At 37.2% G+C, this 24,500-nt stretch overlaps 2 protein-coding genes across 5 annotated transcripts in view; one reads left to right on the top strand and one right to left on the bottom strand.

Moving 5' to 3' along the window:
- DOP1A (DOP1 leucine zipper like protein A) overlaps positions 1 to 23,883 on the bottom strand; it is a 109,870-nt gene extending 85,987 nt beyond the window's left edge. For 3 of the 4 annotated variants that reach the window (XM_061207541.1, XM_061207538.1, XM_061207540.1), the window contains exon 1: positions 5,608 to 5,650. The gene's annotated coding sequence lies outside the window, so the exon portion shown is untranslated. Of the gene's footprint in view, positions 1 to 5,607; positions 5,651 to 23,861 lie in introns of those variants that run through there. The other variant, XM_061207539.1, reaches the window with a different exon arrangement.
- On the top strand, positions 482 to 2,401 carry LOC133102052 (matrin-3-like). Its single transcript, XM_061206981.1, is given in 2 exon segments — positions 482 to 2,058; positions 2,060 to 2,401. Coding segments are annotated over 2 exon segments (1,701 nt in total). The 5' UTR covers positions 482 to 643; the 3' UTR covers positions 2,346 to 2,401.
- Positions 23,884 to 24,500: the final 617 nt, after the last annotated feature.

Below are 24,500 nucleotides of genomic sequence, written 5' to 3'. Positions count from 1 at the left end.
AACAAACAACCCAATCAAAAAAATGGACAGAAGACCTAAATAGACATTTCTCCAAAGAAGGAATACAAATGGCCAATAGGCACATGAAAAGATGCTCAACATCACTAGTTATTAGAGAAATGTATATCAAAATTACAGTGAGGTACCACCTCACACCGGTCAGAATAGCCATCATTAAAAACTCCACAAGTAACAAATGCTGAAGAGGATGTGGAGAAAAGGGAACTCCCCTTCACTGTTGGTAGGAACGTAAGTTGGTGCAGCCACAATGGAAAACAGTATGGAGGTTCCTCTGAAAACTAAAAACAGAATTACCATATGATCCAGCAATCACACTCTTGGGCATGTATCCAGACAAAACTCTAATCCAAAAAGTTCATGTGTTCATAGCAGCACTATTCACAATAGCCAAGACATGGAAACAACCTAAATGTCCATCGACAGGAGGAATGGATAAAGAAGATGTGGTGTGCTGGGGCGCCTCAGCGTCCCGCTCGCTTGGAGAGAGGTACCTCTCCTCTTCCCTCTCCCTCTCCTTAAGGAGTGGAGTCAACATATCAATGGAGCAAGTCACAGTCGTCGATGCCAGCTTCTTCTTGAAATCTTCCCAGAATGGAATCCTGACAATGATACAGGACACACAATGGGTGATCCATTCATGTTGCAGCAATCTACAAACCCAGCACCAGGAATTCTGGGACCTCCGCCTCCCTCATTTCATCTTGGGGGACCAGCAGTTGGACCAAGAGGAAATCTGGGTGCTGGAAATGGAAACCTGCAAGGACCAAGACACATGCAAAAGGGCAGAGTGGAAACTAGCCGAGTTGTTCACATCATGGATTTCCAGCGAGGGAAAAACTTGAGATATCAACTATTACAGCTGGTGGAACCATTTGGAGTTATTTCAAAGCATCTGATTCTAAATAAAATTAATGAGGCATTTATTGAAATGGCAACCACAGAAGATGCTCAGGCTGCAGTGGATTATTATACAACCACACCAGCATTAGTATTTGGCAAGCCAGTGAGAGTTCATTTATCCCAGAAGTATAAAAGAATAAAGAAACCTGAAGGGAAGCCAGACCAGAAGTTTGATCAAAAACAAGAGCTTGGACGTGTGATACACCTCAGCAATTTACCTCATTCTGGCTATTCTGACAGTGCTGTCCTCAAGCTTGCTGAGCCTTATGGGAAAATTAAGAATTATATACTGATGAGGATGAAAAGTCAGGCCTTTATTGAGATGGAGACCAGAGAAGATGCAATGGCAATGGTTGACCACTGTTTGAAAAAGGCCCTTTGGTTTCAAGGGAGATGTGTAAAAGTTGACCTGTCTGAAAAATACAAAAAATTGGTACTCAGGATTCCCAACAGAGGCATTGACTTACTGAAAAAAGATAAGTCCCGGAAAAGATCTTACTCTCCAGATGGCAAAGAATCTCCAAGTGATAAGAAATCCAAAACTGATGGTTCCCAGAAGACTGAAAGTACAACCGAAGGTAAAGAACAAGAAGAGAAATCAGGGGAAGATGGTGAAAAAGATACAAAGGATGACCAGGCAGAACAAGAACCTAACATGCTTCTTGAATCTGAAGATGAGCTACTTGTAGATGAAGAAGCAGCAGCAGCAGCACTGCTAGAAAGTGGCAGTTCAGTGGGAGATGAGACAGATCTTGCTAATTTAGGGGATGTGGCATCTGATGGGAAAAAGGAACCTTCAGACAAAGTTGTGAAAAAAGATGCAAATGCGAGTGCTTCAGCAACTGCGAAGAAAAAGCTTAAAAAGCGTCGTTTCCCAGGGAGTATGGAAGGTTTTGTCACTCTAGATGAGGTTGGTGATGAGGAAGATTCGGAACTTCAGAAACTTCGTAAATCGGGCATGGCATTTAAATCTGGTGACAAAAATGACGATGGTTTGGTTGAAATTAAGGTGGACAAGATCGAGGAACTTGACCAAGAAAATGAAGCAGCGTTGGAAAATGGAATTAAAAATGATTCAGCACCTTCAGAACCAGGTGCTGAATCTGCTGAGAATGCTGATGATCCCAACAAAGATACGTGAAAACACAGATGGCCAAAGTGATGAAAACAAGGAGGACTATACAATCCCAGATGAGTATAGAATTGGACCATATCAGCCCAATGTTCCTGTTGGTATAGACTATGTGATACCTAAAACAGGGTTTTACTGTAAGCTGTGTTCACTCTTTTATACAAATGAAGAAGTTGCAAAGAATACTCATTGCAGCAGCCTTCCTCATTATCAGAAATTAAAGAAATTTCTGAATAAATTGGCAGAAGAACGCAGGCAGAAGAAGGAAGCTGAAGATGTGCAAGAAGCTTAATGATTTCAAAGAAAATAATGGTTCTTTGTTTTTAAATGTTAACCTTTTTTAAATACAATGCAGATAGTTAGAAGAAAAAAAAAAAAGATGTGGTATATATACAATGGAATTCTACTCAGCCATAAAAAAGAACAAAATAATGCCATTTGCAGCAACATGGATGCAACTAGAGATTATCACACTAAGTGAAGTCAGAAAGAGAAAGACAAATACCATATAATATCACTTATATGTGGAATCTAAAAGATGACACAAATGAACCTACTTATGAAACAGAAACAGACTCACATAGAGAACAGACTTGTGGTTGCCAAGGGGGAGGGGATTGGGGGAGAGTTGGAGTGGGAGGCTGGGGTTAGCAGATGTAAGCTGTTGTATATGGAATGGATAAACAACAAGGTCCTACTGTACAGCACAGAGAACTATATTCAGCAGCCTATGATAAACCATAATGGAAAAGAATATAAATAAAGAATGTATACATATGTATAACTGAATCACTTTGCTGTACAGAAGAAATTAACACAACATTGTAAATCAACTATACTTCAATAAAAAAATTGTTTATAAGGATGGTTACACAGCTCTGTGAATGTACTGAAAACCACTAAATTATACTTATACACTTTAAATAGGTGACTTGTATAGTATGTGAATTATATCTCAATAAAGGTATAGAGCTATATATATGTGTATATATGTAAGATATATATCTATATATGTAAAATATACACACATATATATACATATATGTATACATATAAAAATGGGCTTTAGGGATTTGTGCATTACCTCAAATTATATGCAAAATTTACATCTTATATTTTATTGGGGAATAGCCTACTTTTATAATATTCTCAAAAATAGTTTTTAAAGTAATCCTCAAAAAGGCTAAGAATCACTACCCTAGAGAATGTACTCTATATTAATAAAAACCTGTTTGTCTGAAAAAAGCTAAAAATCTCTTAATTTATTAAATCAAAATTTCCCTGGTTAAGGTTATGCCAAAAAGAAGCAATACGCACTTCCCAATTCTCTATCTCAACTCTTTAATCCATAAAAACAAAACCAGACAAATCCTAAATCCCGTCTTTGGAGAGAATATCACCTTAAATATAGAGTCACTTGACATATGAAATTATTCACTTCACTACACCATGTGCCAAGCAGTATGTTTGGATGCTGACTAGAGAGAATATACCTGATTTATTGATGCTTTTCCCATTGGGAGTGGTGGGAGTGGAGAATAAAGTAAAGTAAATCCTTTAAGACAGTTAATCTGCTTTTCTCTTTAAAACTCTGATATTTGACCCTAGGGGCTTAATACAAAGTTTATGAGGGAAAAAACCCACTTTATAGTTATATCTTCATGGTCTGGACTCTCAAAGCAGCAAACCAAACATAAAGCAGTATTTTGAAGTACTACTCTGCGAAATCCAAGATGACTGTGAACTTTAAATAAGTGAATCAAAAATTATCTCAACTACCTTCCATTTCAAAATTGATTTTGTTTTATAGAAGAGTTGGATATGTAATTCTTCTACTAGGGTAGACGTCTTTGAGAGCAGGAACTACGTTTTATATATATTCGTATGCTGCACAGCACATAACTTACAATAGTGAAGCTCAAGCTGGATTCATACAAATTGGTTTAAGTGTAATGGTTAAGACTGGGAATAAATTAAAAATTCTGCAAGCTGTTTTCTCATTAATCTATGGTTTCTAAAAATTTTTTAAACTAGATTTAACCACAACTATAAACAAAGACACTGCAATATGTGCTTCAGATACAAAAGACTGACATATGAAAACATTTAAAGCTATAAAATTTGATAACTAATAAATATTAATACATAGTGAAATATGGAAGGAAGGTTAGAACGAACACAAACTAAAACATTTATAAAACATTTATAATTTTTCTTCTGAAAGAGAAGAAAGAACTGCAAAACCAATTAAACTTGGGGGAAAAAAATCAACTTGATTGGATTTTCTGAAGGTGTATAAAAACAGTATAAAATAACTATAAATTCTAATTGATAAACCTAAGAATGTACTAGTGGTAGACAGAGTAAAGCACATGTATAAATTTTACTGATAGGTACATTTTTTTCCTTAGCAGTATTTCCAGTATAAGAGATAACACATCTGTTTTGAAGATATACAATATTTGTGCATAGGGAAGATTAATCTGAAAATCAATTTCCTAGTAATTTCTAACAATGAAAATATGAGTTATCTGTAATTGGGGTATTAATATAATTGTGAAGCTAAGTTACCTCAGTTGACATATTTTCAGACATACTTTTTTTATTTGGTATATATATATATTAAAAAAAAAAAACCCAACCAATAATGACCAGCTAAGTTTCTGGGGTTTATAACTCTTGTACACGTTTACAGCTAAAAAAGTTGAGTCAGGTAAGAAATTTGGATTTTCTTATTTATTTAGCTAAAAAAATTCTAAATTCTTAAATATGATTAAAAAGAGTACATACAGCATGGGACACATATAATACTAGGTAGAACATCAAAAGCAAAATCTTATGAAAACAGTTGAAAACTACGAAAGGACATTCTATAGAAGTTTCATCAGCAGTGAGCTGTAGTATTTTCTTTCGTGTGAAAAGATGGTCAGATTTCGTTATACTTCCTCAGTGATTTTAATGTAAATAAAATTACTTATTATATATCAGAAGAGAAGTCTAGAGATGATGCACCACTTTTGAATTTTCCATCCAATATATAATAAATGAAAATTCCAGTTCTCAGGGTTTTTCCTCCCATATTTTATTTTAAAGAAGCTTAGATCAGTAATTCTCTATCTATGTAAAGAACCAGTTTTCTCCACACCCATTGCTGACTGATGCTTTTCTAAAATATAAAATCATGTATTTAATTGTTGCAGTGACATCAAATTTCTATAAATGTTTCTAAATGATTACTTTCTTCTCTGCGCTTGTCTCATGTTTCCTTAACAAAGAATTTACGAATGGTCCACAAATCACACTTCGAACATCACTGGCTTAGATCATAATGCAAATGTAACATATTCCCCTATTGCATCGAGGAAACTTTATATGCTGCAATTTGTCCAAAAGGGTGGTGGCACATGGCAAAAAATACTCATATTCAATAACAAAACAGTATTTTGTGGAAAACCCAGCCCACGGAAAGATAGGCAATAGAGGGCAGGGCCTCCAAGCACAGGGGTTTTGAAGTCAATATAGCTGGGAATCCAGATCCTAGTTCTTACACTTACTTCGCTGTATGAATTTGGGCAAGATGCCCCAAGCTTCCATTTCCTCATCTGTAAAAGGAGATAATATCAACCTCAGTGGTTGTCAAAATTAAAAAAAAGAACCTATTAAAGTTATCAGAGTGCCCGGCATAGAAAATGCTCTAAAAACAAAATTATTACCAATAAAAACAAAACATAGTACTAGGAAGCAATTATGCTAATCATAAGGGTTAACAAATTATAATTAAGCATCAGATATGGCTCTGAACTTATTGGCAGCCAAATGGGAAACTGAAGACTCTCACTAACTTATCTCCCATTGTCTCATGAATGCAAATTAAAATGTATCATTGCCAAACGTGCTTTAGTTTTTTCTTTTTTTACTATTTTATTAAACTACACATATTTAATGCACCTGTTAGATGAGGTTTGACTAATGCATACACCCATAAAACCATCATGACACTGAAGATTCCTCACCATAGTTAAGATACAGAACATTTCCATCACTCTAAACAAGAAACCAAGAATATCCATCACCTCCATCAAATGAGTTTTTGGTCTGAAATTAAAAAAACCAATCTATTGTACCCCAATAGATACAATAACTAATATAACTAGTAAACGTGAAAATATAAAAATAAATACAAATAAAAATTCTAACTTGTTTTTTCTTAAAGTGATACAGAAAAGTCAAAATAGCATTTATAATCTTTCAGGAGCTGTTAATAAGTAGCTTTTCTTTTTTTTTTTTTTAAAGAGATCTTTCTTTTTTTTTTTTTAAATTCTTTATTTTTTATTTTTATTTTTGGCTGTGTTGGGTCTTCGTTTCTGTGTGAGGGCTTTCTCCAGTTGCGGCAAGCGGGGGCCACTCTTCATCGCGGTGCGCGGGCCTCTCACTATCGCGGCCTCTCTTGTTGCGGAGCACAGGCTCCAGACGCGCAGGCTCAGTAGTTGTGGCTCACGGGCCTAGCTGCTCCGCGGCATGTGGGATCCTCCCAGACCAGGGCTCGAACCCGTGTCCCCTGCACTGGCAGGCAGATTCTCAACCACTGCGCCACCAGGGAAGCCCCTAAGTAGCTTTTCTGACTTGATCTATAGCCCACTTGAGAATTTAGTTGCAGTTCTTTCAAACTGTTAACTCAGATAAATTGAACCCAACTTGTCATGAAACATGTTTAGTATAGTGTTTTGTCATTCAAATATAAAAATGAAACAAAATAGCTGTTTAAATAAAGTCATAAATTTCTCTAGGCAAATTATGCCCTGTGAAAATGATCAGGTAGTACAGGTTTATTTTTTCACACTTTACAGTGTAAAAAGGTAAAATTTAAGTAAGAAATAAAACATTCCAACAGAGCATCTGAATTTTAAAAAAGTTTTCTTTAAATGGTTATAAAAAATGAGCAGACTTAATTTCAGAATAACTACACAACGATACTTTGGCTGGTTTGCTTATCACTGAGCTCTCCACTTCCCTCCCTCCTTTGCCATGAAAGATAAGAGGAGGGCTGAAGACAGCAGGAACTACTCAGTATTAACCAATTCTAAAGATATACCTGGGGACTGTCCAAGCGTTCTACCACATCCCAAGGATGTATATGAATAAATTATTTAAAGCATCATGCAATGCAGGGAAAAAACCCTACTTGTTGATTATGAAAGAAAAAGCACCTAAAAAATGCTATAAAAATGCTTTTTCCAAAATTTTTTGACGAAACGAAAAATTATCAACCAGTAATTGTTACCATCTAACAAAGGAATGTGGCAATTATTGACAAATCTATTTCATTTTGATCAAAAGTTCTGAATTTCAATGTTGACACTTTCACTAAATAATCTTTAGCTAATCATTTATTTAACCAATTTATGAAGCTAGTTACTCCAGAAAATTAGTAACTTCCCTGGAGGGCTAACAATACAGATAGAAGAACACACCTACCAGGTATTTCACAAATAGGTTAAGATCACCCACTAGAACCCTGACGCTCTGTACTTCCACCAATCTGACCCAATCTCAAACCTTCAAATGGTATATATGCTAGGAAACTCCAAACACGGGATCAACAGATCTTCAGCTTTTCTCTGCAGGTCCTGCCACCTGCTGGTCTTAAGAATATTCTAAGGATAAGACCTTCAAAGTAGCAGAGGTAGCAGCATCTTAGCTAACCTTATATTGTGCTTAACTAAATGCCAGGCACTGTTCAAATGCTTGGCATATTTAAATTCATTTAATCCTATTCGATCTTTTGAGGTATAGGTACTTACCATTATTATTGTCAACATTAACAGATAAAGAAACTGAGGCATAGAAATATACGTGACACAGTTAAATGGCAGAGCCAGGGATTTACACTTAGCAATCTGGCTTTAGAGTTCTAACTGAACCACTGCTCTTCACTCTCATGGAGACTTTTTTCCTTCTTATACCCAATCCTACCTCAGGGCCAGGGAGTGAAGTGTCTTTCTTACTCCCTCTATAACACTTACCTGGAAATTCCAATTCTGGTTGAGCTCAGTTATGCCTGAATCCAAGCACCTGAACATCGCTGGAGAAAAATCATACAACCAGGCTGACCAACTGCCCTTTAAATTGAGAAACACAAACCTCAAACACTCAACACTGTTCTAATCCACCACGTTTCCTTTATAACCTTACCTGCTTGACACAACTATTTCATACCTTCTCTTCTCAAAGCTCTAATACCACCTTTTCTCCATCACTGCTAAAGACCAAGCTTCAAATTATGTAAGAAAACAGAAGAAAAAGGAACACTCTTACATTCCCTCCAACAAATCTACAAACCTATCTCCACCTATACCCATATTCTCCACTTTCCCTCCTGCTCTGAGGAACAAAGGACCCTCCTCCTTTTGCTGCGTTCTGGATTCCATCTCCTCTTGCCTTCTCAAGACTTTTCCCCAAGTGCTTTACTGGCTTTCTCTCCTCTCTCAGCACCAGTTTCCCCTTCTCTACAGGATCACACTACATATAAGCCCTGGAATCTCTCATGGTGAAAAACTAAAATTAACAGCCTCCCCTTCACCCCTATAGGCTCTCTGGCTACCAACCCATTTCTCTGTTCTCTATTATTACAAAACTTTTTGAAAGATTTCTCTATACTCACTATTGCACTCCCTTATCTCCTATTCACTCTTCAGCCCACTCAAAAATGCCTCATGTGGGCTTCCCTGGTGGTGCAGTAGTTAGGAATCTGCCTGCTAATGCAGGGGACAGGGGTTCGGGCCCTGGTCCGGGAGGATCCCACATGCCGCGGAGCAGCTGGGCCCGTGTGCCACAGCTGCTGAGCCTGCACTCTGGAGCCCGCGAGCCACAACTGCTGAGCCCACGTGCCACAACTGCTGAGGCCCGCGTGCCTAGAGCCCGTGCTCCGCAACGAGAGGCCACCTCAATGACAAGCCCGTGCACCGCCATGAAGAGTGGCCCCTGCTCGCGGCAACTAGAGAGAGCCTGAGCGCAGCAACGAAGACCCAACGTAGCCAAAAATAAATAAATAAAATAAATAAATTAAAAAAAAAAAAGCCTCATGATGCTGTCCCTCCAAGAAAACCACCCATGTAAAGGTCACCAGGAAAGTGACCAAAGGTCACTTCTCTAGCCCATCATCTTAATCAACTTCTCAGCAGCATTCAGTACTTTGTTCTTGGCTCTCAAGGTATGTTCTGACTTCTCTAACCAGTCTTTTTCAGTCTATGTTGGCTTCTTTTCTCTATTCGAATTTTATTTTATTTTATTATTTTTTAAATGCTGAAGTACTTCAAGGCTCAATCAGGAGCTCTCCTCTCTTCTCTCCCTTAAGTTATCTCCTCTAGTTCTACAGTTTCAAATAGCATTTAACTGATATAGCCTAAATATATTACCACCTCTTCCATTATTTCCTCTTCTGTTCTTCTAACTGGTTGGTGTCAACTCTAGCACGCCACTGAATCCTGCTTCTCTTCTTTATTTTTTTTTTCCTGCTTCTATTCTTGAGTGCTATCATCCACAGAGAAGCCAGAGATCTTTTAAAATCACATTATATCATTATAAGAACATCCAAACTCAAATACAGCAACATGTTTTGCATTGCAGGGCATCTTGCATTTGCTATTTTCCACACGCGGAAATTCTTAGGTCAACTCTTTGTGAGGCAAATTCCTTCCCATCTCCAAGTAATATCAAACCCTCAGAGAAGGCTTTCTCAAGTAGCCCACGCTCGGCCCACAAGCTTAACATCTACTCTAGAATATCACATGATTACCCTCCTAGCACTTATTACAGTCTGAAATTATCCTATTTATTTGCTTGTTTCCTATCTACCCTCCCTCACTAGAATGCAAATGTCATGAGATCAGGAGCCCTACTGGACTTGTTCATTCCTGTATCAGCAGTCCCATAAAAGTGACTAACACAGTAGGCCCTCAAATGCTTTGAACAAATGAATTAGTCAATGTGAACACAGTTCACAAACCATTTTGCTTTGTTTCTGAGAAAAGCTTTGTAGAAAACAGTAGAATTAGCTCTATTTTTCTAACCTGCGTAGCCAACATGAACTCTCTTCAAACAGACTATACTCATAATTGCTATTAAGTGCTTTAAAAAATTAAGATTCTCCTAAGAACACCTATAAAAATTGTGCTGTATCCAATTATATTTTATATTTATAATTTACCAAATTATAAATTAGTTCAGTTTAAGCATCAGTATTAGGCATAACTTCTTAATGTGGAAGATGTCATTCTAGCCCTTGTGAAAGGAAATCTGTTAAGTATGATACTCCCAGAGGTCTAATCTTTTAAAATTAATTAGGTGACACTCTCATGTTGAAGAAAATTCTGACAAAGAGTTTTACTATATTTAGCTATATTTTCACTTTTGCTTTCAGTAAAAACTATAAAAATTAAAACCTAAGATATGAAAAATCAAGAATCCCAGCATTCCATCAGAGTGAAAAACAGCAAACTTGATTTAATTTTGCTTTTTCTTTCAATAGACATATACAAAATTATACATCTGTTAAAAATAGTCTTTGAATTCTATAAACGTGGTAACTTAAGGTTCCTTGTAGCTTTAAATTCTGTGATTTTTGTGACACATAAGCAATATGAAGAAAAGTAATTTAGAAAATAGAAAAGCGTGGGCACATATTACAACTTAAAATGATCCATTAATGGGTAGCTGGGATTCTACGGTAAGCATCAAGTAGTAAATAGCTATAATAGTGAACACTAAACATATGCCCTTGAGTTAAAGATAACCATCCTGCCCCCAAAGCACACCAGGCAAATAAACATTGCCCATACATTATTCAAGACGATGATAATTACAGCAACTGACTTAGGAATTAATTACTCCGTGGCAGGCACTACACTAAGCTCTTTTACACGAATTATCTCATGCAATCTTCACAACAAATCCATGAGGCAGGTATGCTCATGGGTCCACATACATATGAATGCTTTAGTGTTTGAGGTTCCACAGAGAGTAAAGGGAGGAACCTGGCAGAACTCTGGCAGGCTGACCCCTGCATCTGGTCCTTAATCACTATCTTTCTGAACTACTTTTAAATCACAGCTCTTAATTCTTCTGCCTGGCATATCCTACCTCTCCTCTCTTTTTCATTTTTCAAAAACCTGTTCAGGCTATCTAGCCTTTCTTGACTCTTTACCTCCCCAGTTTTTAGACATTGTATTTTCTTTTCCTGTTGCACTTATTTCTTAAAAAAAACAAAACAAAACAAAAAACTGTAATAATGTAAGTACATAATATATCTCTGTTGTTCCTTCCAGACCTTGAGTTAAGCACAGGGACAAAAGCTCAACTCTGAATACCCCTACCTAGCTCATTGCTTGATATTGCAAGTGTTTAGGTTAAAGTGTAAGGCTAAATGACTATAAATTCTGATGTAAAAGGGTTTTGCTTCGGTTGTTACATGTAAAACAGTGATTCTAATTCAATAAATGACTAGAGTGGAAGAGGAACTATACATAGTATTGCTATATATAATATATATAGTATGTACAAGAACTATATATAGTATGTACAGTCTACATGCCCGAGAAAACAATTCTAAACAAGTAAAAATATGCTCTCAAGTGGGATTAAATCCTAGAGAGGTGCTATACGTTTGGGTTGTGTGTCCAAGAACAATACAGGTGTGGCTTCCCCAAATTAGTGATGCCCAGGGCTGATGAATCCTGTTGGATCTAGTTTATAAATTCTATTATTAAGCACCCAAGGGATGCTTTACAAGACCCAATAAAGACAGGTTTTATTTTATTTCTCTTTTGGGAAAGGGATATATAATTCATGAGGGCTGTTAAGTAGGAGGGGACAAAATAATAGTTCAGAAAATAAGTGTTTCAAAGAAGTTTCCCACATTTTCATGAAACCTATGGGCATCACTGATAATTCAATTACATATTCTAGTTTAGTCATATTTGTATTAAACATATCTATAGAAAGAAATGGTTGTGTTGGTAATTTAAAACTGAGAATCTAAAACAACTAAATTTTGCCTTTGGGACTTATCATATGCCTTTTTAAAACATACCTTTTTAAAGTTTAGCATTTGCTAATATTAAAATCTGCTTGATTTCCCTATCGATGGGGATGGGAGGGGGGATGAAACAGAAATGTTTTAGGTGGCAAGGGTAAGTAGCCTGAGAGTAAATATCAGAATAATACACTTAAAGAAAATCTAAATTATCCAGATTGACCATGTTCTGGTTTGTTTTCAATTAGGAAGAAGCAAGAAAACAGTGCTTGTTTTTTTATACATAAGAACAATAATGATAAAACTGAGTAGCTAGTCAGAGTGATTAAAAAGAAAGATGTGAAACAAGATAAAGGACAAATCTAACTTTTAGCTATCCTATCAAGTACTTTTCCAAGTTTATTTAAAAAATCACTTTTCAGAAAGTATCTTTCTCAAAATAAATATGTTCATTTGTAGCTATTTTCTTCATTTAACAATGAAGAATAATGATTTTGCTTAAACTTTGAAAGAAATATTTTCTTAACTAAAATAAACTACTAGAAATAAAGTAAAAGAAGCAAAAATAATCTTTACAGTACAATTAAACCCACCATATTAAGTTAATCAATTGTTTCAAATAAAATTTCATTTTTTTAAAATTAGTACTTTAACAATAATGGTCTCAGCATTAAAAAATTAATGAATATACTATTAATTTTACTATTCAACTTTAAAATAGAGTGGTTGCTATACAAATTACCATAAAAATACTATACTGTATATACTAAACAAATTTTTCTGTAACGTATTTAAGTTCGAGTATCTGTAAACAAATTTTATTACCTGTGAAAAAAGATATAATTTTTTTCCCAGCTGAAAAAAATCCTACACAATAAGGTTTATTTTCCTTTGTGCATTTTATTGGAACTGCTCCAAAAGTATAATCATGAGGAGTAAAACATACACACATACATGCTCATTAAGATGCAGATTCAATCAATGCCTATGCATATAAAGGATAGGATCAAAATATTACGCAAGCAGGGAGGCATCAACATTTTAGCTGAGTAACTTTACATACAGGGATTTACAAAAAAGCATTCACACTGTACACAAACCATGCGTGTGTTTGTGCACATTGGTTTGCTCAAAGCTATGAAACAATGGTGCTACGTACTAAGTAGCCTTGTAAGTGTTAAAACCCTTGATGGGTAAAGGAAAGAGACTAGAATTAATCTGAAGGACATCAGGAAACTTCACAGAGAAAAATGAGGTGCTACCTACAGCAGACCTGCCTTGCTTCTTCTACATCTCTTCCAATGTTCATTCCCTCTCACGTTTTATGGTTAAGGTAAAAATAGAACAAAAGTATTAATAACACACATATGAAAGAACAAAACCTTGCTGAGGTATTATTACTCTGCAAGAGAATTAACTCTAGATACTTTGGTAAATTCTGAAGCATCTAATAGAATCAGAACCAAAATAAGGTATTGCTTGATCTTTATTCAGAGGCTCTTTACGAAAACTAGGTACCCTCCAAAGCACTGATAAAACCATCAACTGTTATCATTACTATTAGACTCTCCTTACTTTCTGTTTCACAGTCACTCTACTCTGTTAAATTTCTTTAGGATATCACTCCAATACAAGAAACCTGTCAAGCACTGCTATTATTATTCTCTGAACGTCATCTTTTTTTTTTTTTTTACTTCACTACTGAAGTAAAACAGCACCATCATCTTCCCAATCACACAATCACACAAGCATGAGCTTTGGCTTTATTCCCTATTCTCATATTCAACTCTATCAACAAATTCAGCTTTTTTTTTTTTTTCTTCAGCTGAAGTTGACTGTGGTAGACAGTATATTTCAGAATGGCCTTTTAACCATGGCTCCTGAATAGTTTCCACCTGGACTATTACAATAGCCATCTATCTTTCACTACCTTCAGCTTTCTAAGAGCCAATTAATTTTACACAGCAAAAAAGAGTTTGAGCATATAACTCCCTGCTGGAAGCTCAGAAAAATAAGCTCATACACCATGAAAAGCACTTCAGCCCAGTGCTTACTTAGCATGTAGGAAGTACTCTCATCACTGCTACAGCTGTGACATTCAATCACTTAGAAAGTATATACATGCAAGCTTTTAATCATATGATTAAAGTCTTTTCATAAACTAGACCCATTCTTTCAATCTTATAATGCATATTTCTGTTCTAGCTAAGCAAAACCTAGTGACAAAGATTCTTTGCTTGACCAAACTTTTGCCAGGGTTCTGAACCTTCTCCTAGGCCCGTCTGTGCACTTTCTTATAAAATGTAGCTTTTTCAAGAACACTGCTATGTCAGTTTAACCAGAATCCTCCACCCTCAATATTTGATTTCCCTCAATATCTAATCAGGGTCCTCACCCTCCAACTACTGATCATCCTGGTCTGTCTGCAGCAAGAATCCTGTTAGCTTGGTTTTAACCAGAATCCCCTCTTACTCCTGATATTTCCTCTTAAGAGTAGTTTTCCATCCACTGACCCTCAACTACTCCTTAGCTATAAAGTCCCACGCGCCCACGCTGAGAGTTGAGGCCAATCTCTCTCTTCCACTGTAAAATCCCACTTCAGTGGTCCCTACACCTATGATGATGATACTGAATAAGGCTGGCCTTACCATCTTAAGAAGTGTCACTGAATATTTTTTCTTTAACACTAGTCAACTGTTCAAAGACTTGCTCCCTTCCACCTCAGTGCTTTTACATATGCTATTTCTTCTCTGGATAGGCCCCATACTCCTTTTCATCACCTAAAATTTTTCTATCAAACTATATTTGAAATGCTATGTCTCTGCACAATACCTTCTGATTCAACTCCTCTGACCTGGCTCATTCTTTAAACAGTACCATTTGTCAATATTTGGAAACATGGCTTACATTACAGGATAGTATTTAAAAATGCATATATGCCACATTTTGAAAAGTTTAATGTCAATTTTTCAATTGTGGTAAAAACGCATAAAATTTACCACATTGACAAGTGTTAAGTGTATAGTTCAGTGTTATCAAGTATATTCAAATTGTGCAATTAATCTCCAGAACTTTTTCATCTTGCAAAACTGAAACTCTATACCAATTAAACAACAACTCCTTTTCTCTCAAAGATCATTTGACCATATATACACCACGGTTTATTTCAGAGCTTTCTATTCTATTCTGTCTTTATGCCAGTACCACACTGTTTTGATTACTACAGCTTTGTAATACGTTATAAAGTCTTTTTAAAAAACTCCTTCTGCCTGAAACACTGAATCACAACTTAACCTGGCTAGTACCTATTCATCCTTCAGGCCTCAGATTTTACCCTCTTTGGGAAGTCTTCCCTGACCATTACATCTTCCCAACATTCACATACATACATCTTTCCTGTGGACTCCAACTATACACTGTACTTCCCCTATCATAGAACTTACTTTGCTTCACTGTAATCGAACTGTGACTCCCAGGGGTGTTAATCCCTGTGACACAGTCTTTATCATTTTAGCTTTCACATCTCCAGCTCCTAGCAGTGCTTGACCTACAGTAAAAAGCCAATAAATATTAAAAACTGAATGACAATAGAATATACTCCAGTGGTAAAAAGAATAGTCTAATTGATTTAGAAAATGTTCCTAAGACATATGAAGTAAAAAATCAAGGTGCAGAATAGTGTTTACAGAATGCTACCATTAATATAAAAAGGGCGGAATATATAGTCATATAATCTGCATACATATGATATAGCTCTGAAAGAACACACAAGACAATAGTAAAGCTGATTACTTCCTGGAGGCCAGGTGGGAATTTGGGTGGATGGGGGCCAGGGAGATGGAGCCTTTTCACTGCATACTTTTTTTATAGTTTTAAAATCACATGATTTATTCCCTCTTTATGGTATTAAATAAGTTTAATTTTTTAAAGGTATATGAATGAATAGTAACCTTAAAGAAAATCAAATAGCAGCTGTGTAGTATGTGGCATTTTTTTTCCCCCTCCCTCGTCTCATAAGTAAGAAAATCAAAAGGAATAAAACCTGTATCTTCAGTGTTATATCTGAACCCAGTCATCTCATCATTCCCAAAGAACCATGGAGACTAAGAATTTTGTTGATAAAGTACTTGCTTTGTTTAGTAATCTTCAAGTGGCATGGTAAGTTAATCTTTGAATATCTTTTCTAAAAGCATGAGCTGTGTATAAACTGCATTTTGAGTAAATGTGTACTGCTTATTACTTAATGACATGTTCACATACTAGCTTTACAAGATGTGGTAGCTAGCTTCCAAGATGGCCCCCAATGATCCTCAAGCTCTTGTGTAGTCTCCTCCCGAAATTACTGCTGGCCTATGTGAACAATAAATAGAATACTGCAGAAGTGAAAACCAGGCCATAAAAGACATTGTGGTTTCCACCCTGATGTCTCTTGGATCTCTTATTCTGGGGCAAGCTAGCCTTTAGGCCAAAAGGACATTCAAGCAGCCCTGTGGGGAGGCCCCTGTTGGGAGGCCCCTGTGGGAGGAACTGAGGCCTCCCTTCAACAAGCAGAAAGAACTTCCCAATAGGTGAGTGAGCCACTTTGGAAGGGGGTTCTCCAATCCCAATTAAACCTTTAGATGACTGCAACCTCACAAAACCTCAAGCCAGAACCTCAGAGACAAGCAGCTCCCCAATCCCTCCTGAGATTTATATTGTTGTTTCAAGTCACTACATTTTGAGATAATGTTACGTAGCAAAAGAAACCTAAAAAGTTTATTCTCAATTAATATATTCCTTTTAAAACCACACCTCTATTATAACTTAAAAGCCATAATTTAAAAAGTAGTTAACAGATCACATAAAATTGGCAGCTTCAAATTATAGAAACAGGTAGGCTTGGAGCAAAGAGTTTTGAAGACAGCCTTCCAATAAAATGCCAGTTGCCATTAAAAAAAAGATAAGTAATTCTGCTGGAACCCCTCATTCAGGCTCAAGGGTGAAATCCTGATTAACTGGTGTAACACCTATGAAACTGGTGGTATACAGTATGGAAGTCATTTAAATATTTATTCTTCTTCCAAAATGACAGACATTAACTTTAAAGCAAGTACCATCTTTTCTTTTTTTCCTCAGGAGAAAAACCTCTGTCAAGGAAACTTTAAAATTGTTTAACATCCACATTGTTAATGTTGTTAAATTGATCATACTACCCAAGGCAGTCTACAGATTCAATGCAATCCCTATCAAAATACCAATGGCATTTTTTTACAGAACTAGGACAATTTAAAAATTTTTATGGAAACACAAAAGACCCCAAATAGCCAAAACAACTTGAGAAAGAAAAACGGTGCTGGAGGAATCAGACTCCCTAACTTCAGACTATACTACAAAGCTACAGTCATCAAAATAGTATGTTATGGTAGAAAAACAGACAAATAGATCAATGGAACAGAATAGAGAGCCCAGAAATAAACCCACGCACCTACGGTCAGTTAACTGATGACAAAGGAGGCAAGAATGTACAATGGAGAAAAGATGGTCTCTTCAATAAGTGGTGCTGGGAAAACTGGACCGCTACATGTAAAAGAATGAAGTTAGAACATTCTCTAACACCATATACAAAATAAACTCAAAGTGGATTAAAGACCTAAATGTAAGGCCAGACACTATAAAATTCCTAGAGGAAAACATAGGCAGAACACTCTTTGACATAAATCGTACCAATATTTTTTTTGGATCTGTCTCTAAAGCAAAGGAAATAAAAGCAAAAATAAACAAATGGGACCTAATCAAACTTAAAAGCTTTTGCACAGCAAAGGAAACCATCCACAAAACAAAAAGACAATCTACTGAATGGGAGAAAATATTTGCTAATAATATGACTGATAAGAGGTTAATATCCAACGTATATAAACAGCTCATACAACTCAACATCAAAAAACCCAACAACCTGATTTAAAAATGGGCAGAAGAACTAAATACACATTTTCCCAAAGAGGAAATGCAGATGGCCAACAGGAACACGAAAAGATGCTCACCACTGCTAATCATCAGGGAAATGCAAATCAAAACCACAATGAGATATCACCTCACACCTGTCAGAACGGCTATCATCAAAAAGAACACAAATAGGGGCTTCCCTGGTGGCGCAGTGGTTAAGAATCCACCTGCCAATGCAGGGGACACGGGTTCGAGCACTGGTCCAGGAAGATCCCACATGCCGTGGAGCAACTAAGCCCATGCGCCACAACTACTGAGCCTGCACTCTAGAGCCCACGAGCCACAGCTACTGAAGCCACGTGCCTAGAGCCCGTGCTCCGCAACAAGAGAAGCTACTGCAGTGAGCAGCCTGCGTACCGCAATGAAGAGTAGCCCACACTCGCCGAAAATAGAGAAAGCCCACATGCAGCAACGAAGACCCAACGCAGCCAAAAAAAAAAAAAAAAAAAAAAAGAACACAAATAACAAATATTGGTGAGGATGTGGAGAAAAGAGAACCCTTTTACACTGTTGGTGGGAGTGTAAATCGGTGCAGCCACTACGGAAAACAGTATGGAGATTTCTCAAAAAACTAAAAATAGAACTACCATATGATCCAGCAATTCCACTCCTGGGTATATATCTGAGGAAAAACCCCACTAACTGGAAAAGATACATGTACCCCAATGTTCAGAACAGCATTATTTACAATTGCCAAGATATGAAAGCAACCTAAGTGTTCATCAACAGATGAATGGTTAAAGAAGATGTGGTACATGTATGGAACACAATGGAATACTACTCAGCCATAAAAAGAGAATGAAATTTTGCAATTTGCAGCAACATGGATGGACTTGGAGGGCACTATGCTAAGTGAAATAAGTCAGAGAAAGACAAATACTGTATGATATCACTTATATGTGGAATCTAAAAAGTACAACAAACTAGTGAATATGACAAAAAAGAAGCAGACTCACAGATATAGAGAACAAACTAGAGGTTACCAGTGGGGACAGGGAAGGGGGAGGGACAACAGGCGTAGGGGATTAAGAGGTACAAATTATTATGTATGGAATAATATACAAGGATATATTGTACAACACGGGGACTACAGCCAATATTTTATAATGACTATAAATGGAATATAACTTAAAACTGTGAATCACTATATTGTACACCTGTAACTTATATAATATTGTACATCAGTATTCAATAAAAAACATAATTAGAAATGCAAAAAAAAATTGAGAAACACTGTAAGACATGTATGTGTGTATGAGAAGCCACTGTGCCAAGTGATGACTCTTCATCATGTTGAAGATAAGCAAAAAGTATAACTACAGAATGGGATGGCATTTGTGGTATATAATATAAAAAATTCCAGCTATCTGGAAAATTTGATTGATCACAATAACGCATATACTAAGGGCTTCAGGTGGCTGATACTTTACTGTATTTTTTCATAAAATAACAGCACAAGCAAAAGCAACTGGAAATGTAGGGCTATTTATATGTATAATGCAAAGGACTAAGCCTGCTATGCTTTTACAGTTTTTCGGATTCCAGTCTGCTGTCACTATTAAATGATAAGAGTTTATTTGCACTGCTTCTATAATGCTGCTTTATTTTATAGTACAGACACAGGAAAGAAACTACTTGCTTGGGTGAAGGTTTTTTTATGAAATAAAAACTATTGATCCAAAGGGCTCTTGTCTTATTTCCAAATTGAGGTTGCATTCCAGAACTTTGTATTACCTAGTATTACCACTCAGGTAAAGTAGTTTTTGGAAAACGGTAGCACCAAACTAAATGGTCTATTTACGTAAACTCTTTGTTCATAAACACGAAACAATGGCAATTTAAACATTAAGTGCATAATATAGATACACACCGGTAAATAACGTCAGCAAGTTGAGATACAAAGTATATTTTATAGAACAAGAGTAGGGAATTTATTTTCTTTCCTGTTCATATAAAACTCCATTAAGAGAGGAGAATTTTTCATTACCTCAGAAGAAAAAAGGCTGGAAATGTCTTCTGCAAGATGGAAATAAAAATATACAGCTCAAACTTGAGAATTGATGAGAGGAAGAAGTAGAGGAGATTATCAGACTCTTTTATAATGACTATAGGAGCTTTGCCATCTACTCTTATAGGAGCTTTGCCAGATAAACATATTATTAACATTTCATCACTCCTGAATCAACAGTCATCACTTTGTCATATAAAAGCCTTTAACTGGTTTTAAATTTAGATTTATTTCTCTACAGTCAAAGGTTTATCTTAAAGCTAATGTACCATAATAACAAAAAGGTGTTTTATTGGTAAAAGTAACATTACTAATATTAAAAACATTTCTGAAGAAAACAGACATTTACTGATTCAATAATGATCCTATTTAACTTTAAAAATGCAATACAACGATGAAACTCAGTACACCTTTTAATTTGCAATTGAGGCTTTATTTCCCAGTTCTTTCACAGATAAAATTCTAAGGAATTCTCAGGTCCTGATTAAGCCAGTATCTCCCAAATTTTGACCACCAATCAGATGGGAGAAGATTTTATGCGGCCCAAGGACAGGGCTAAGTGACACTGAATCAAGCGAGGAAGTTCTTCTCCCTTCATTCTCTTTCAATTCCTCTGACCACATCAGGAAATCTCAGATACCTGCTTTTTATTTATGGTGGTTACTTCAAGTTTCCTTTAAAATTATGTTAATAATTATATTGATAAATGTGAAGAAAGTAAGTATACAGGAAGTATGCAGATATGGCCAAAATTCTGAAGATGATATAAGAATGACTTAGTCAAGTTTGAGAAATACTATACTTTCCATTTGGTCAACAAATATAACTGCCTACTACGAGCATGCCGTTGGTTTTGCCATCATGAAGGACAGAAAAAATGTTCAAAGAAATGTAAACAGGAAAGTCAGAAAAGAAGGTAATTACTTCAAAATGAGGTAATTAAAGGATTCAGAGACAAGGTGGCATTCAAGCTAGAACTTAACGGGTATGATTTAGACATGCAGAGACAGGGAGAACATTCAATGAGAACAAAAGCATAACAATACAGGCCTGAGTGGTGTGTGACATGTGCTAAATCTTGATTGTGGTGGTGGTTACATGGGTGTGTATATAACGTACACATAAAACGAGTGCACATTATTACATGTAAATTTTTCCTTGATAAGTGTGATACCATATCTTTGACCTATGCAAAGAAAATCATTGAGGTTTCAGGCTTGGATAGTTTGGGAAGGGGAGGTAAACACAATAAGGAGAAGGGAAATCCCAATTCAGACAAGGGGATCAAAAGTACTTATTTTCATATAATAAATTCTCAACAAAAGCTGTTAGCTATTACACAAAAATAGCAGCTCCATACTTCTACTTAATAGTTTCATTTCAGGGACAGAACTTACCTGAATTAAGGCTTACCTATTATAATTAAATGTACTGTTCCCCACCCCCTCAAACAAAGGAGCACATTAACAGTACTCACCCCTAACAAAGTAACAAAGAATAGACAGAAGTAGCCACACAGGTTGTGCGCTACTGACACCTGACGGAATTTAGCAAGATGATTTGAGATTGTATTCAACACAGACCTTGTTTGTAAGCAATTTAGAAATAAGTGCCTTAGTATTTACATTTTAACCTTTAACTCTTTTCAACGATCTAAGCTCTTAAAATTGTTTAGTTATTAAGTACATTTCAAGTGGCTTTTATCACATTTCATAGGTTAAGAATTCATGACTAGAAAGTGGAATCACTGTAAAAAACAATGCCATTATCAACAAGTCTTTACTTTTGGAACTTTATAATGCCATTCTTAATAAAATCAATAACTTGACCATAAAATCAAATTCCAAACTTGAATTAATTACAGTTATAGAAAAGCATCAAGAGACCAGAAAAAAGACGATACTCTTCTGCCATAAATTAAAGCATTAAGGTTCACAGAAACCTATGTGAATCCTCAATATCCTACTAAGGCAAATATAAGCTTTTTTGGCTTCATGCTCCACCAAGCTTAAGCTGAACACCACAGAAGCACATAATGTAGGGAATTTTAGAGCTGAAAGGGGACTCAGCTCAACTACAGTAATTTTCAAATTGGTATTCTATGTAATTATACTCTAGGAGACGTTAACAGGTTGGCCATGAGAAAATATGCTCTCTGGCCAGGTAAGTATAGGAAATGCTTGGATAACCTTCCCTGGGAAGCTTACACCCTGGAGGTGTACGTGCGTATTAGTACAGTAGTAAAGGTTTTGAGAAGTCTTGCGGTTAAAAGTAAATCAGAAGTTAAGCCTGATGTAAACCAATGTGCTCCCAAATTATTTGCCATGGAACACTGTTTTGGGGCAGTAGGAGTATTAATGGATTCAGAACAGTGTTCAGGGGAAACAGTTTGGAAAAATGTGAACCTATGAAATTCCCTTAAACAGATGACAAATCTAAGGCCTAGAGAGATCACACCTGGTCATCAGGAGAACAAAGGACTTGAATGAAAGCTCTCCTTCCCAGGCAAGAGTTCTTTCCACTAGTTTAACTATTAAAATAGACTCCTTTGACTGCATATAGTCAAACATTTAATTAACAACATTTACTTTACATTTAACATTTTGGTTATGGTGTTACATTTCCAGGTTTGTGTATTAACTTAGATGTTTTTAATTCTTTGAGTCTCGGGTTCCTAATAATCAGGGTCACCTGGAGATCTATTGTTCAGTAATTCTGGGTAATGATTTAGTTCAGGGTGGCTGAAAGTAATCACTTCAAAACAAGGCATTTGTACTACAACTGGTTTTAATTTACTCTTGTTATAACTTCTGTCAGCTCAACAAAATCACTGTTATCAGGTGGAGAGTTACTTACAACATAAAGCTAACATATGTTATCCACAGTAAAATGCGAGGTCTTATGTTTACATCAAGACAGCCAACAACATCGAAATTGAAGGATTTTGTCTTTCTATAGTTCGGGGTTTATTTCTCAGGCAAAAACTTAGTTTCCTATCTTTTTTGTAATCACAAAAAAAGTTTTGATTGCTTTAACTGCAATCTCCAAATCAGAATTTTCCAATCTTTATATTTCTCAAACTCCACAGAACTCTAAGAAAGTGTAAGAATAATCAAAACACAATTTACTTAGCTTTAAAAAAAGTAGCTGTGTGCCACTCCCCTTCCCCCTCCGAGAATGGAGGAGACCGAACAAGCGACTATTGTATGTTGCAACTTTAAAAGTCTTGGGAATCAAAGGTGATGATTGTTAACAACTTCCTTATAACTGATCTGACTTCCTCTAATAAACTTCTACACTCCTTTCCAACCCCCCGCATGTAATATGAACCAGGGCGGGCATTTGTGTCCTCAATCCTAAACCAACCCCCCAGACGCAAGAGACCGCACGAAGCCTCGATTCCGCCAACACACAAGTGCATCCGCGCGCTCTCATCGCACAGGTGCGACTTCCACCCCAACCTCGCGCACCGCGCGGCCCCTGCGCAGGAGGCTCGGCCCGGTCACCCGACGCCCCGGCCCCGCCTCCGGCCCCGCCGGCCCCGGCCTTCCTCGCGGCGCCGCCGCCCGGCCCCGGCCCGCCGGTCCCCGCGCAACTCCAGCCTCCAAGGAAACCAGAGGGTAGCCGGCCGGCTTCGCGAGTTCAGGCGGGGCCGGGGCGGCAACACCCCCCAACCCACCAGCCGACCCGCGGGGCGTCCCGGCGGCTCGGGAATGAGCCGGGCAGAGCAGGCCGCTCGGGGCCGGCGGCCGGCCTCGCGACGGCGCTGGGGGCGGGGACGCTGTTACCTGCCGGGGCTCGGCCGCTCCCTGCCGGCGCCGCTCTCCTGGCAACCGCGGCAGCGACACGGAGGCCGGGAGCCTGAGGGCCTAGTGACAGCTCCCGGCGTGCACCGCGCTCGCGCCCACGCCGGCGTCGACGTCCTCGGCCCTTGATCCCCGCCCCCGGTCCGCGCCTTGCCTCCCGGCGCTAGCTGTAGCCACAGCGCCCTCAAGCGGACTGTCGGGGAAGCGGCCCATCACCACCAATTGAGGGAGTGGACCTGGAAAGGGGTGTAGCAGGTGTTTTCCACACGCCAGCCCCATCATGATGGGTGGAGAGATGGAAGGGATGCTAGGAGTTGAAAATAGTTTTTAAATATTATTTAAGTATTTGTTTAAATTGTTTAACTAATTGTTTAATTCCTCAGTATTAAGGAACCCCAAGCACAGAGAGGTTAAAAGACTTGTGAAGTTAGGAGACAAATAGTTGTTATCACATTAGGAGATATTTTCATTCTAGAACCCTAGAATCATGTTGTTACAAGAATTGCACCCTTTTGCCTAAAATGTAGGGTGAAAAAAATGATTGATTTCTTTTGCGAATGTGAAATACATGAATACATGAAATATAACAATTCTTAAAAATAATGAAACATCAATTATGAA

This window comes from Eubalaena glacialis, chromosome 12 (assembly GCF_028564815.1).
Source record: "Eubalaena glacialis isolate mEubGla1 chromosome 12, mEubGla1.1.hap2.+ XY, whole genome shotgun sequence".
NCBI classification, from domain to species: Eukaryota; Metazoa; Chordata; class Mammalia; order Artiodactyla; family Balaenidae; genus Eubalaena; species Eubalaena glacialis.
This window is presented reverse-complemented; position numbering and strand designations above follow the sequence as displayed.